Below are 14,613 nucleotides of genomic sequence, written 5' to 3'. Positions count from 1 at the left end.
TTTTTTTTCATTGACGCATCCATATAATGTGTAAAGATATTGAAGCCGAAAACGCAGAAGGAACACAATGGCAAGAAAATAGACATATAGAATTTAGAAGTACGTAGGGAGCGTTATCTGTAGCTCTTATATACAGAATAAAGATAAATGACAGTTCAATAAGTTACCGCCTTAATTTGCAGCCTGTGCGATATAAACCCACTACTTTCACATGTACTGAAGTTATGTCAGTGACTATATGGAGAAGTGATCCCTAATTATGCAAGTAATACAGGGGTGGGATAAAGTACTTATGGATTTCCCCCATAAAAAAATGGCTCTGCGCCTGAAAGAAATGGAATTGGTGTTGCTGATCCTTTTTCGGAGTCATGAACCGGTTCCTCTCCAACGTTGAATGTCCTGTTGTTTAAATACTTTGTTATGAGAGCACTCAAATGAGAAGGTGCTGATAAGAACTGCCGCTGATTCTTTTTCGTGTGTGTTACTAAGACTCTTCTCAAAACAAATGCCACTGCTTCAGTCACAGAGTCCGAGTTCACTCGAGTCGCTTCGGCAAACAATGACGACTTTTCAGGAGCTGCCTTTCTTAATCAACGCTTCATTTGCTATGCTTCTCCCATATACCATCTGGTAACGAAATTGCGTTTGCTTCTTTCGATGACTAATTTTGCAGTCTGCGTTTGTTTGTCTTTTCTTCATGCTTTAATATTATTAAATATGAATGGTGTGTTGAGATACATACTTGTACGAAACCAACCTTGACATTTATACTTTAAGGGCTTGTTATTTGACTTTGAAAAACACACAGCTACGGCAGCTAAACATGAACTTCCAGGACTGTCCGGGCGTCAAGTCTGCAATAACCCTTTCCAATTATACCCATGGTTATTGGCTGCCTGCACGCCAATAATTCAGTTCAGCATAACGATTGGCTAGGGTTATTTCTTACTAAATCTCATCAACTTTCTTTTTCTATTCTTTTCATATGGTTGAGCTGAGAAGAAATTACGTGACTGTGTTTTCTAGAGCGCAGAATATCGTGATAGCCGTAATATCCTCGTTGCAGGCAATGAGGGTTTTCACAGGCATGCACTTACGGAAAGTTATATTGCTCTTACAGTACGGTGATATTGTGTTACGATACTACTATAGACGACCCACTTCTCGAAGTTTTATTGAAGAAACACTTGAGCATGACTTCAGGCTCTACACAAAGCAGCGGTTAGATGACGTCGTGTGACGCTACTACACTAAGCCTTTCAGACCTGGTCCACATGAGCGTAATTCGCTATCACATAAAAAGCCTTATTTTCCAACGTCATTTGGAGATAATCCTCACTCGTTTCTCTGCTCATTGACAGTCAGAAACAAAATAAATGTTTGTAGAAATGCTCAGCGAGAAAGACGCTAATGACAATATGAGGGCAGATCATCTATATGGGTTCTAGTTTTTTGTAGGGATGTACAATATGCAGGGTAACAAACACGACATAAAAAGGGTTAGTATAACAACTGGTATGTGCGAATTCTCGAGGTAACCGTGTTTTGGGGCAACGAACCTTTGGTGTGAAAGTGTTGTCTCTCACGTGAGTGTTCGAAATGAAATTACGCCTATAAATATGCTTCTGTACTCTAATACGGTAGAAGCGAAAGTGCAATCATCTTTTTGGCAGGTTTTACCAGCGAAAATTGGCGGAACAAACAAAGAACAGCTTTAGTTAGGTATATTTCCTAGGCCATTTTTTTGGTGTTTGATCAGTAGACACAGTATAATCAAACCTAAATATTGAGTGAAAACTGCACTCACCTGTTCTAAGCTGATCTAACTGTTCTACTTCGTCAGGAGCCTGAAAACAAGGCAGGACTTGAGTGAGCTTTGTCGTGTTGCTGTGGCCACTTTTTATTGAAAAATTTCTGTGAAGGTATAAGGACATGTGACGCTATACTGACTGAAGTGCATTTCAGAACGGTAAACTAAACCAATATTATAATAACCCTATATTCAACACTACAAATATAAACACGAGTCCCGAATGGTGGCAATATCTGCTGACGTGTTAAGGGGTAAGTAAGTTGCACCACCACAGCACCTTGGTGTTTACTCAGCGTGTTGGCGTGTGTAGTGCACTAAAGATGGATGAATGGATGGATGCTATAAGCGTCCCCTTTATAACGAGGTAGTGACATGTAAGGCACCAGGATCGAAAAAAAAAAACGAAAGGAAAACTTTGTTTTAATGTTGGCCTAATGCCTTATCTAGTTCAATTAAATTGACATTATTAAATCAAAGAAGATATAAATTCACTGTCTATCTTTCTTCCTCTTCCAGCAGAATGACCTCATTCTGCCCCACTATTTCCGTCCTTTATCTCTACTTTTCTGCCCCCAATACTCTAATCATCTCTTGCTTCTATAGCGAGCATGTTCAGTTTTCCATTGTTGTCCCTATAATCCAAGGCCTCGTGCTGAGTCGTAGCCACACGTACACCTGTGTAGATATCGCCACATTTAATAAGAACATTTCATTGTTCCCTGAGCTCCCCACAGCATCTACATTGTTCTTTTTTATTGAATCTCGCTTTCTGACAACGCGTTCTAGGACAACCCAATATCGCTTTGAAGAGTAATGCGCTTCCCCTTGAATTATCCTAAAACATCTCCCTAATTATTTCGTTCTTGCCCTTTCGGTAGTTACTTAGAGCCAGCTTCTTCTTCATTGCTGTCATTCAATAAATCATCTGCGCCTCTCTCACTTTTCATTTAATGCTCCTCGTTGTCATATCACCCTCGCAGTCAGTCGTATATTTACTGATGAGCCTTGTAGTTCTTTTTCTCGTTTTTGTGTCTGCGCTATTCCTATACAAATGTCTGAACACCTTCCTTGCCCACCTACTTTCTTTCATTTTCCTAAACATTCCCTTAAATCTCATTTCGCTTTGAGCTTCCCTTACTTCGAAACCTGTCCATCCCATATCCCCTTTGCAGCCTCCTTTGTCGTCTTCCCGTGAGCGCCCAACGCTAGGCATCCAAAGTCGTTTAATTTACATCCATTCCTGACTGCACCCCTGACTTCATGAACATTGCTGAGTTTTCAAATGTAAGCCCTGGAACCAATACGCCTTTCCACAGATCTCAAACCACTTCGTACCAGCTGTACAAGCAAAGGAATTTGAAACTGCCTTCTAGTGACGTGCAAAGAGCACACGAATCTTCTTTGCACATGCCATGAAAAAACAGAACAGAACAGTTCGAAGGAACTTGCCTTGAGATGAACATATTAGGCTGTCAATTGATGGAAATGCTTAGACAGTGGTTGCACATCTTACTTCTAATCAGTGCTAGGCTAAGATGCGTTAGGCACATCCTTGCTTGTGCAGATTACTAGTGCCTTGTGAAACGGAGCCAAAAATAGAGGCAACTTGGCTACACATAAAAATGTGGCTAAGGGAATACAAACATGCTTGTTCTTCATGATACAGTCAGTATTGACAAAACTGTATAATAAAGTATTTGTCCAACAGTAAAATAAAATATTTGCGTAAATGCAGTGAACATCATCAATACTCACGTGGTTTCCTTCGCCTGATAGCATTGAGCAAAAAGAAAGAAAATATGCAAACTCCATCTCTAACACTAATTCGGAAGTAATAAGAAGATGTGTGTGCACTTATGGTAAAAGAGGGGAGTGGGCTGGGTCACTTTAGCAACAACTGCAAACTTTGGTTTCAAGGGATGAGGTCGCGCTATTTTTGTAGGCATCAGCAAGCGGCTCGTATAGCCTTCTACGTGCTGTGATCTCAACGCGATGCCGTCAGACGACACACTACACGACAACTGTTCTCCCCCCGAGGGGGTCGTATTCCTTTACACTAGTGTTTCGAACACGAGATTGGATTAAAAAAAGTTGACAACTAAAATTAATTCCTTCGTATAACTGTACAATTTGTCACTATCGCATTGCTTCACAGATGTTGCAAAACTGTGATTTTTTTTGTCTTTATAGGCAATGTCTTAATGGGCTTGACTAATGGATTACATTACAGATCATGTTTTTCATAAACGTGTGAAGATGCACCATATTCTCAGTGCGGGTATTCTAAACGAGATTAGAGCATTAATTAATGTTATGACCCTCAAGCGAGGGTTGACAGTATTATTAAATAAAATAAAATAAATAAAAAAATTTGTCTATAATTATGTTTGCCTGTCGGTCTAAGTTACATGTGGTCAAATTTAACGCATCGTGAATTGCGATTCTTTAGTTGTGTTTGAGGCCGTTTTGAACAAGACACTTTAGACAGTGCAGTTTAGTAAACGAGATAACGCGTGTACAGTTTACTTGAATAAACAAAAAATTGAACAATAATCACGCGGTAATAAAATGCATTGTCTAGCGGGATTTTCATAGGGTACCTGCGAAAATATCAGTGAGACTGAAAATGTAACCATCTTTCTTGGATCACCACAATTCAATTACTGAATCAGTCCACTATCTTTCTGGATTTTCAACTTCATCTTCCGAATCAATTAGCTGAAGACAGCTGGAACATGTTTAACAAGCCTCAATTTCCTTTGCAGGATTTATTTCCGTAATAAAACGCACTTAGGAGCCCCGCCGTGGTGGCCTTGTGGCTAAGGTACTCGGCTGCTGAACCGCCGGTCGCACGATTAAATCCCGGCTGTGGGGGCTGCATTTCCGATGGAGGTGAAAATGTTGTAGGCCCGTGTGCCCTGATTTCGTGCACTCTAAAGAACCCCAGGTGGTCCAAGTTTCTGGAGCCCTCCACTATGGAGTCTCTCATAATAATTATATGGTTGTTTTGGGACATTAAACCCCACATATCAATCAATTAAAACGCACTTAGTATGTATATATATATATATATATATATATATATATATATATATATATATATATATATATATATATAGTAAGTTCTATCACAGAAATAAATCCTGCAGGAGAAAACGACGCTTGTTAAGCCTTAACGATGATATGACTGCAAGCTCAGGTATCTTATATAAGTAAACCTGTAGAAAGGGTGGTCTCATGCCCATGCGGTGGGCATTCTTTAACGATCAACGTGCGATGACAATCGAAGAAGTGGTTTGCGTAACAAATATGATTCCGCAAAAATTTTTGTGAAATTGTTTCTCGCTAGGCAGACCGAGCGGCACTCAGTTCATCCCATCAAAACGCAGCGTTCAGTCGGAAGAAGTGCTTGCGTTCATTTATCTCTCTGTGAATTTGACCAGGCTTGCAAGTGGGGTTGATCCCGGGATAGTGCAGGGCTCATAATTAGAAAATACAGTTGAGCAATGATATAGAGGCGATGTGAGAGTGATCACGCTGCGTTCCCGTATCGCCTCCAGCCTGGGATGATTAAGTCGTATACATTTCATTCTTCAACATTCTACCCTCCATCCCCAGTATTCCTCTCCTTATTCTTCCCACTTCTTTTTGAAACCTGTCTGTACCATTCGTACACTAATTTCCAGTACTACGCGCTAATTTATTATCCCGTGCCCTGGCAAATCGTCATGCCTACAACTATAGAACTATTTTTTTATTTGAGTATGAAAAACAAGGCTATAAGTAAACAACGTCATAGCCAGCATTCCCATCAGCGTGATAGTAGCAGTGGCGTAGCCAGGGAGCAGCACACCGGGCTCGTGCTTTCAACGTCACTGACGGTGCTTCCAATGATGTGCGCGCTTGGGTAAGACGTAGAAAACAACGCAACTGTCGAAGCAGCCAATAGCGACCATTATCGTTCTTCGTGGCGAACGGCATTTTTTTTTTTCGTTTCGCCTAGCCATATGCAGCTTTTGCTGTAAAAGAAGGGTAAGAAAATAACAAACGAGCAGTTGATGCACGTACACAGGATACGCGTTAAATGTTGGCTAATGAAATAAGTTAAAAAGAACCCGCGGGGCTTAGAACAACAGACGTAAACATTTTAGTGCAACGAATGCCTGAGTCATCAAAGCGAGAATACTGCAACCAGTAGCTTACACAGCACCGCAGTAAACTGCATTCAGGTAAACTGCTTCATCCCCCGAATGAGATTAACTCAGGATGTTCGATCCGCATGGATTCCTGCACCGGTGGTATTCACCTAACTGGACGTCTGGAAGTTCTGAATAACGTCCCGACAAAAAACTTACGCATGCGCCTCGAAGCTATCATTAAGACTATCTAGCTTGCAGATGAGCTCTGCACTAGCACGACACTTATACAGAGTCTAACTGAAGGTTTACGTAGTCATCTTGTACATCGCAGCGAAGAGCAGACTGCGCAGCAAACAGACGTGAGGTCAGCTTGTCCTGTCAAGCGTGGATGAGCTGTCGAGAAAGCATCGACCAGGAGCCGTGCACGAGGAGATTTTTCAGGTTGGGCATTACGGGAACCTTCATCGATTCCTTCGCTCAAAGCCTGCGGCAGCAATCGGTCCTCCCGAGCTTCTTCTGCAATCTTTCGCTCGCCATGCTGACCGTGGCGATGACTACGTACTGCCGCAATCTAATTGCATCACGTGCAAAAAAAGACCCGGGAACTCTGTTAGAATCTGGAGGATTTCTTTGGTGCAGTTGGAAGATGTGCGTTTGCTTTTCCTGTCTTTTGAATGTTTTATTTTACAGATCTTCTCCGTGACGGCGTACATAATTTTCGCCAGCCAATTATCTGGAAATCTTGGTTCCGTCTTAGCAAGACCACGTTGAACGTTTGAATAATACATATACGTTCTCAATTTTCCCGGCAGAGCTGACACTGGTAATTGGAGCGTGATACGAATGACCGGGATCACAAAGAGATAAGGAATGGTAGAAAAGGAAAGCTAGGAAACCAGTCCTGTGTAACCGGTTTTCTTCCCTACATGTGGGAACGGGGTGGGTGATATTGAAAGAAAGAGTGGAAAAATAGATATTGATAGCAGATAACAAAGCACACAAAGCGTAAGCGGCAGTGACGTCACTGTCACAGCCGCTTGTCCAAGTCCATTTTTTCTGAAAAAAATTCAGTAGTACCTTGGTCGCCTTCAACTGCGATGCTCTTTGTCTAGGACATGCAAGAATAGATTCAACAGACGTTTGTCTATTGTCAAGGAGCGCTATAACGGACGCCAGCCTTTGACCATTACGGACCGGACAGCCACACAGGATGTGGCGCAGCTTCTCCTCACAATGACAGGCATCACAGAGAGTGTTGTCGGCCATTTCTATGATAAATGACATGGATTTTTTGTGAAAGCCCCACCCAACTGTAAGTGATAAAGCATTGTGGTATTTCTTCGGCGGAGTCCAGTCGGCATATTGAGATACTGTCACGGCCGAGATCTGACGGCATCCCACCTGTGCTGCCAGTTGTTGTGGCTGGGGTCCGGTGGTTGTCGTGGGTAGCTGGCCGCCGCCACCGGACCCGTTTAGCCCATCTTGCAGGGAGTAAGGCGCATTCTTCAGGAGATATTTACAGAGGTCTATTTTACATTATTTACAAGCGAGCATTTCTCGCCACATGACGAACATCCAGACGAAGATGCCGTCATACGTCGTGACGATCTCATCGAAAGCTCTGCATAGTGAAGGCATCAGCATGAAAAGGCACTGCATCGAAAAGCACTGCAGCGAAAAATGCACATGAAGCAGCCTGCGAGGGCTGATTATAAACACTCCCGTTTTCCGGGATCTCTGGATGGAGGAAAGGGCACCAAATTACACTGTCCAATCACAGATCACACATAACCGGCGAGAGCGGCAAGCATGCGTGGCCCACGTGAACGTTCTGTATTGAGGCGATGTCACTGCACTGCCATGTGTCACCGACGTGGCTGTTCCTCGTCGTGTGTGTGCCGCTGTGAGAGGTGTCTCCAGCTCACGGCAGCATACATCAAAAGAGCCTCAACAAAGTTTAAAGCGTCCGCCGCACTGCTTGGGGTGATTCGCGGCTACCACCGCTAACCCTTCCAAAGAAGATGTCGCCACCGCGTAAACACTTGTCGTCCTCTCGCGAAACGGCCTACGCCGTCGTGGTGGCACGATGCCTCAGTTGGACAATACATGGCGGGCTGACAATGGCCGGGCTTGGCAAGGAGCCCCGAGGGCTGGGCAATGCCCGGCCTGGGCAAGTCGCTGAGACAAGGAGCCCCTGAGTGACTCGTTCGCAGTACCCGGAATTTCGCTCCTCTTCTCGGCCCAAGCGCCGTACCTAACAATACATGAAAGAGAACAGGCGGTGTTGATGATCTGTCCGGTTAGGCTGGCTGCTTGGTGGGCCCCATAGAGAGAGCACGATCTATTGTGCAAGCCATCAAAGACGTTTGGGAGCGTCAGACCTCGAAATTGGTATGGTATTTTTCTGTCGACAGTAACGACGTCGGCAGCTCCAGAACTATAACTGCCCTTTGTTTGGTCAACCTCGAAAAGGTCAGCGACTCCCAGGTGTGCCCGGCGTCATGGGCCACGTATTTGAAGTCGATCACGCATCCCACAAGAAAAGGCATCACATGTCGTTTCAGTGGCTTCCAAGCCACTGCGGCGTCACAGGAAACGGACACGAACTGACAGAGTGTCACAGAAAGGGCAAGCCCACTCGCTGTGCGATGTTGGCATTGGGAAATTCCAGTATCGGATTGGCTAGCGATGCGACCGAGCATGGTTGCACCACTTGAATTTCTGGCGACCCTGGCTAGGCTAGAATCATTCCAGTGAACTCAAAATGGTACATTAGTAGCGATAAACAGATATGTCAGAATAATGAATACTGTCAAAAACGTCAAAATATGCTCATTCTGCGCTGCGCATAACGGCAAGCAAGTTACGATTAGCCTGTTTCTTGCCACGGCCTACCGGATGGTGCAACTGGAGTGATGGTAATAAAATACTGATTGTCGTTACTCCTGATCCACGGCTGACACAGCCTTGCCCCTTTAGAGTGACTGATGTGCTGATTCCTTCGCGTGAAAGGCTGCGTCATTGTTTGCCTATCAGTGCATTCTCGACATGGTGCAACTTGAGCTTTCTGTCGCTTTTGTGTCTGGAATGCAGAATATGACTGACTGACCCCACCTACGCAATGCTTATTCAATGTGACTTCACAAGCCAGCCTGCTAAACAAACCTTGTTTTCTGCTCCGACAAACCTACTCCCACTCCGACTGGACGCAGACAATTTTCGCCGCAGTGACGATTGCTCAGCACGCTAGTTGCAGAAGCGGCCTTTTTTTTTTCCTTGCGATGAAACGCGCCTTTGTTTAACACATATTGGCATACAGTCTCATAAAAAGCACAGTGAGCTCAATAAAACAATTAATGAGATAAGAAGTACTACATTGATCAATTTATGCTCAAAAGGTGGCCCAAAGTGCAAAAGAAAATCGCTGGAGATTAAAAACCATCTCTTTATTGCACTCCATCTTTTCGCAAAGAAGGCGACTGAGAAACAAAATGGCAGTGTGGTCAGTACGGGAACGAAAAAAATAAAACGAATCAATCGGCCTTGCGCCAGTTGCACTCTTCGCTGGTATTTACTCTTTCTGTGATATCAAGTGCAACGGAAAAAAAAATATTTGCTCATGAAGGAAGGAAAAAGAAAAAAAATAATCACAGCATATCCCCGCACTGAATGATGATGAGTGGGGCGAAACGTTTATCAGCCCATCCGTTCGTTTTTGCTTCCGTCCTTCAGTGCGTCCGTTCGTGCTTCCGCCCCCGCGTCCGTTCATGCGTCCGTGCATCCGCCCATTTCAAGAACTAAGGAGAGGTGCTTACTGTGGCGCATCTACCCGTGGCAGATACTGTGGCACGTACCCGAAAAAGGTGGTTACTACGGAGGAACATCGTGGGACGCCTTAAGGAGCTTCGCCCCTAAAACAGAATGCAGGGAGGGAAGTGTCCAGCAAGGACACTATAGAAAAAACACTGGGAAAGAAATATTCGGACTTCCGGATGACTCACATTGCCGGAACGGCCTCTTCCGCCAATATGCCTTCGCCTCACGTTTTTTAGTGCGTGTCACGAAAAAATAAGCGAAAAAACAAAGCAAAAAACTATCATTGTTCGTTCTCGTGGTGCAACTTCCGTCTGTTTTTATCCCAGCAACTGGGTGCCGAAAAGCTCGAAGAATGACGTAAAACAACAAGGAAAAGGGTGGAACATGGGAACCTTCTCAAAAAGGGCGTTTGTTGCTACCGCCTTATTTTTTTTTTCAGGGGGGTGGGGATTGTAAGAAACAATCCTTGTTTACAATCTTCAGCAGTGACAGTCAGAATGGGCGCGAAACATCGTCATCCGGAAGTGGTCATTTCGAATCTAGAAATGGCATAAAACAGCCTTGAGCCATTCCAAAATTTTCACGACCATTTGTTTTGTTTTTTTTCCGCTCTCTCTGCCTTCTTCTTTTCTATCTTTTTTTTTTCGGCAGACCTAGTATCTGGCAAAACGTCTTTACGTTTGCACTTTGTGCTTTATGCTTGTTACTTTCGAAGGACATGATGGAAGAGAAGATGCTTTTAGCGGCGAGCTGATGACTAAAACAAACGAGCTTCGTACGATTGCTCTGCTAACGACGCCGAGACGGCACTTGCAATGGCGGTCGCACTGAACAATGTCGATGTGGCGTGGCACTGGCAATGAAATTTCAAAAGCATTTATTTACTGTTGCGTGTAGAAATTGGGCACAAACAGGCGTACATGGAGCTCATAATGCGCAAAACAAATAACCTGTTTCATTTCGCTATAATAATAATAATAATAATAATAATAATAATAATAATAATAATAATAATAATAATAATAATAATAATAATAATAATAATAATAATAATAATAATAGTAGTAGTAGTAGTTCTGGTGGTGCCGTCGTTGTTCTTGGTATCCTGGCCGCGGCTGCCGCATCTTCGATCGAGGCGAAAATGTTTGAGGCCTGCGTGCTTAATAAATTCAATTAAATAACTCAGGTAGCCGCATTATCCTCTACTGCGTGCCTCCTATTCATATCGTGGTTCGGCCGCGTTACACTCCAGCAATTATTAAGTCATTATTGCTGTTATTTATCCCTCTAGTTATTCACTGCGTGCGCTGCGGAATCTCCTTTGTACTAAGTGCAATGAGCATAGTTAAGATGACGGCAGATATGGAGGTTTAGGTTAACAACTTCCTGTAAATAAATAAAATATATTTCAAAACGCAGCAAAAGGTGGTGACAGCAGAAAGTTCTCACTGATGTAATTACCCCGTTAAATCTAAATCACCATTGAAGAGTAATATGTTCTCTATTAGAAAACAATGCTGTCTGTTTGCGGCTTAACTTCGCAAGTTGATTTGATCATGATATCCACCTGAGCGCGAAGCCCAGTAATGCAAATAAGCTTCCCGGGCGTATCTGGAGGTCTTTGTTATAGATGATAATAGCAGCAAAAACTTCGACTAGTCGTATTACGCAAGAGTAGGCGTGTTTTCTTATATGTACGCGTATAATGCAGCCTGATACTATCCAATGTGTCGTCCAGCCATACAGCGCGTTTACTTTACAATACCTCTCTGCAGCTTCACGCTGAGAGGCACGTGGGCTCCAGAAAAGAAGTGCAAGCAGTGAACGATGTGTTAGAGCTCTTGTTCTTGAATAATTCAGCTGGCTGTCGCAATACATGATGCAGCGGGGAGTGAAGTATAAGAAAGGCAGGGAGCGTATGCCAGACGCCAGTAAAAAAAATTCAAATAAAAAAACTGTGCGACGAACTCAATCAGAAATTGTGAGAGCTTATTTCAGAAACCGGAATGCTTGACATGTCCAGCTTTGTCAATTACAAGAAAGTACGGGGAACAGAAAAAAAAAAAGAGGAGCCCTTCTATTCAAAGCTGTCGCCGAAGCACACGCATGATGTCCTGGGCTGGTGGGCTTTCCACAGATAGAACTTGATTAACTGAGCCACATGCCTCCTTTTCCCCATTTTTCACTATTTTTTTCTCTTGCTCTCTTTTTCTGTCACCTATGTTACCATGACGACGGCCGCATTCACGGTCCGTCAGACGAACGCGTTTAGCTAGATGGTACTTGTAAGAAAACTGACGGTTTGAACACTATCTTCTCTTGGTAACATCAACGGGAGGGCCACGTTCGTGTTGTTTACACCGGTATAGGTCTTTTCCGATTTCGCACATTCTCGTCCTTTATCTCGCACGACGCGGCGATCTAGCGCGTGTTCCGAAAATCAAATTTCGTTGCCGTACTCTCGCTGTTGTTTTCGTTTACGTTGAAGAAACGGAAGAGAGAAATAGACTTCGGATATTTCTTCCCGTATGCTTTCTAGAGAATAGAGGTCACGAACAACAAGCTCATATGTATAAAGAAGGTAAACAGAGAGAGAGAGAGAGAAAGGGAAACAGAGCAGATAGCAATAACAGAAGCGAAAAACAAGGCATAAGACCTAACCTTTGTTTTGGGGCTTTCAGATGTGAATGCAGCGGTGCGCGTTGAACAGGAAAAGACAACGGAGAGCATGAGCGGACGCTGCTCACAAAGCGAGGCCTGGGCTGAAAAACTAGAACGAAGGAAATGGGCTGCGCGTCTACTGCGAACCTATAGAATGCGCGTATAAACGCAAAGGTAACGGACTGGTGTAGCCCCTCTTTGTTCTCCTTGCACCTTGAATAGCAATATCGCGAGATCTTTTTCGTTCTGTCTTTCTCGGCGCACTTCCTTTATTCCTCTCTTTCCCTCTTTTCTCCGACTTGTTCTTTCACGAGGCGGCAACGATTTCTTCTCCGGCGCGTATCGAGTGAGCGAGCCGTGCGCACACCGTATCGACGCGTGGCTGTCTGTGCCCACAGTGTTTGTTCGCGTGCTCTAGAGGCCACGTCACCTGCAGTATCTTCATGTGGACCCGAACGAAGAGACACCGCCCCAGGAGGAGGAGGAGAAAAACTTTGATTCAACAGAGGAGTTTGGAGCACGTAGGCTCCGGGCCCCTGCTCGATGCCGCTGCGTTTGAGCGTTCTTTTGGTGGTGCCCGGTCGGCAGCCATTGTCTGGCCCAGCAATGGTGGAACCAGGGTGTGGCCGCTTCCTGTCGCTTATTTGAAACCTTGACTCACGGCATCCGCCACCGCACGACCACATACGCATTGCACAGTGGCCACCACATAGATGTTGGCTTGTTCTTTTCGTGCGTATAAGTGGTTACGTTATTTTTATATTCGTCTTTCTGTCACTTTTCTTTCCCACCCTCTATCTCCCTTCTTGACCAATTCACTTCTAATGTGGCAGATACTTTGGCAACCAGTAAAGGCTGCAATATTTAAAAAAAAAACACCCACCCAAGCCCCCCGTATCGATGGTTAACTACCGAAGATAAAACATTGCGGCCACAGGCGGTTACGGACCCCGCAGCCGAAGCCAAGGCGACGCTCGAGGAACTCTGCGACTCTGCCGAACGCATTTTCGCCATTGTCACGTTGCACTGATCTGCCACCAATACCGTTTCTTCGGCTCACCATTGCTACCGCAGCATTCGGTTCGGAAGGATCATGCATAGTCTCTGCTTGCGCTTCACCCCCCGGACCTGTTCTTGCACCCGGCGACCATGAAACGAATCAGCTGTTCTTGGTCTGCTGTTCGGGCACTCGTAGACATGTACCCTCCAAGTTGGAAAGTGGGGCTAGGGCACTACCGGTTCGGAGGCACGGCTGCGAAGGGCTCAACTACAGCATTGCCACTGGCACGCGCTCTTAGGTGTGATCGTAGAGAACGACGTCACTGACGGCACAGCCAGTCGATACCGTTAGCATTTCTCATGGAGAACATACTTCTTTTTTCGCATAGCCATATGTGGCTTTCACTGTAAACTATTTTGTTAATGTAGCAGCTTTCCGAATTTTCCATAATCTCATGCCATTTACGTTTCGAGAAAACTTATTAATACCAAACTTTGTCTCTACACAAAGTAAATGCGTTCACGTAACGTGTTCGAAGCAGAATGATATTGCTATTTTTCGCACTATTCTAGCTCTTCGCTTTTTTTGTTTCAGCAATTCACCACGAATCCTTAAATAAAATTAAGATAATCGCCCTAATGGGTGGGACATTTGGCCTGGATAGACCCTTGCTTTTTATTTTTTGCGCCCTTATCTCCTCCCCCCCCCCCCGCTACAGTGTATCCAGCAGAAACTACCTCTGGTTGAGATTCGTGCCTTTATAGGCGCTTTCTCCCCACCTTTCTTCATATTCTCTCTCTCCTATCTTTCATCGATAAGGTATGTGTAGCATGGTGCGTGAGCTAAATCGCTGCGCTGTTATGCGTGGGTGAGCTGGGAAAAACAACAGGACCCCTAATTCACAAGATTTTACTCTATAATAATCATCATCACAATCATCATCAGCCTGTCTACGCCGCTGCAGAGCGAAGGCCGATTGATCCGATCTTGTGCTTTCGGTTGCCATGTTATACCCGCAAACTTTTAAATCTCATTGGCCCACCTAACTTTCTCTCTCCCCTTCGTGCGTTTGCCTTCTCTGAGAAGGCAGTGGGTTTATTACTCTTAATGACCAACGGTAACCCTGCCTACGAGCAACGTTCCTGGCCCATGTCCATTTATTCTTCTCGATTTTAACTATGATA

General features: G+C 44.4%; 1 protein-coding gene across 2 annotated transcripts in view; it reads right to left on the bottom strand.

The window, feature by feature from the left end:
• Window positions 1–14,613, bottom strand: part of LOC119171631 (uncharacterized) — a 116,940-nt gene that overhangs the window by 55,757 nt on the left and 46,570 nt on the right. For both annotated transcript variants that reach the window (XM_075892129.1, XM_075892130.1), the window contains exons 3-4: window positions 3,569–3,582; window positions 1,808–1,847 (exon numbers count right to left, since the gene is read on the bottom strand). In XM_075892129.1, coding sequence (XP_075748244.1) covers window positions 1,808–1,847; window positions 3,569–3,582 — 54 coding nt within the window. The remainder of the gene's footprint in view (window positions 1–1,807; window positions 1,848–3,568; window positions 3,583–14,613) is intronic.

The sequence above is a fragment of the Rhipicephalus microplus genome, chromosome 4 (genome assembly GCF_043290135.1).
Source record: "Rhipicephalus microplus isolate Deutch F79 chromosome 4, USDA_Rmic, whole genome shotgun sequence".
Classification (NCBI taxonomy): Eukaryota; Metazoa; Arthropoda; class Arachnida; order Ixodida; family Ixodidae; genus Rhipicephalus; species Rhipicephalus microplus.
This window is presented reverse-complemented; position numbering and strand designations above follow the sequence as displayed.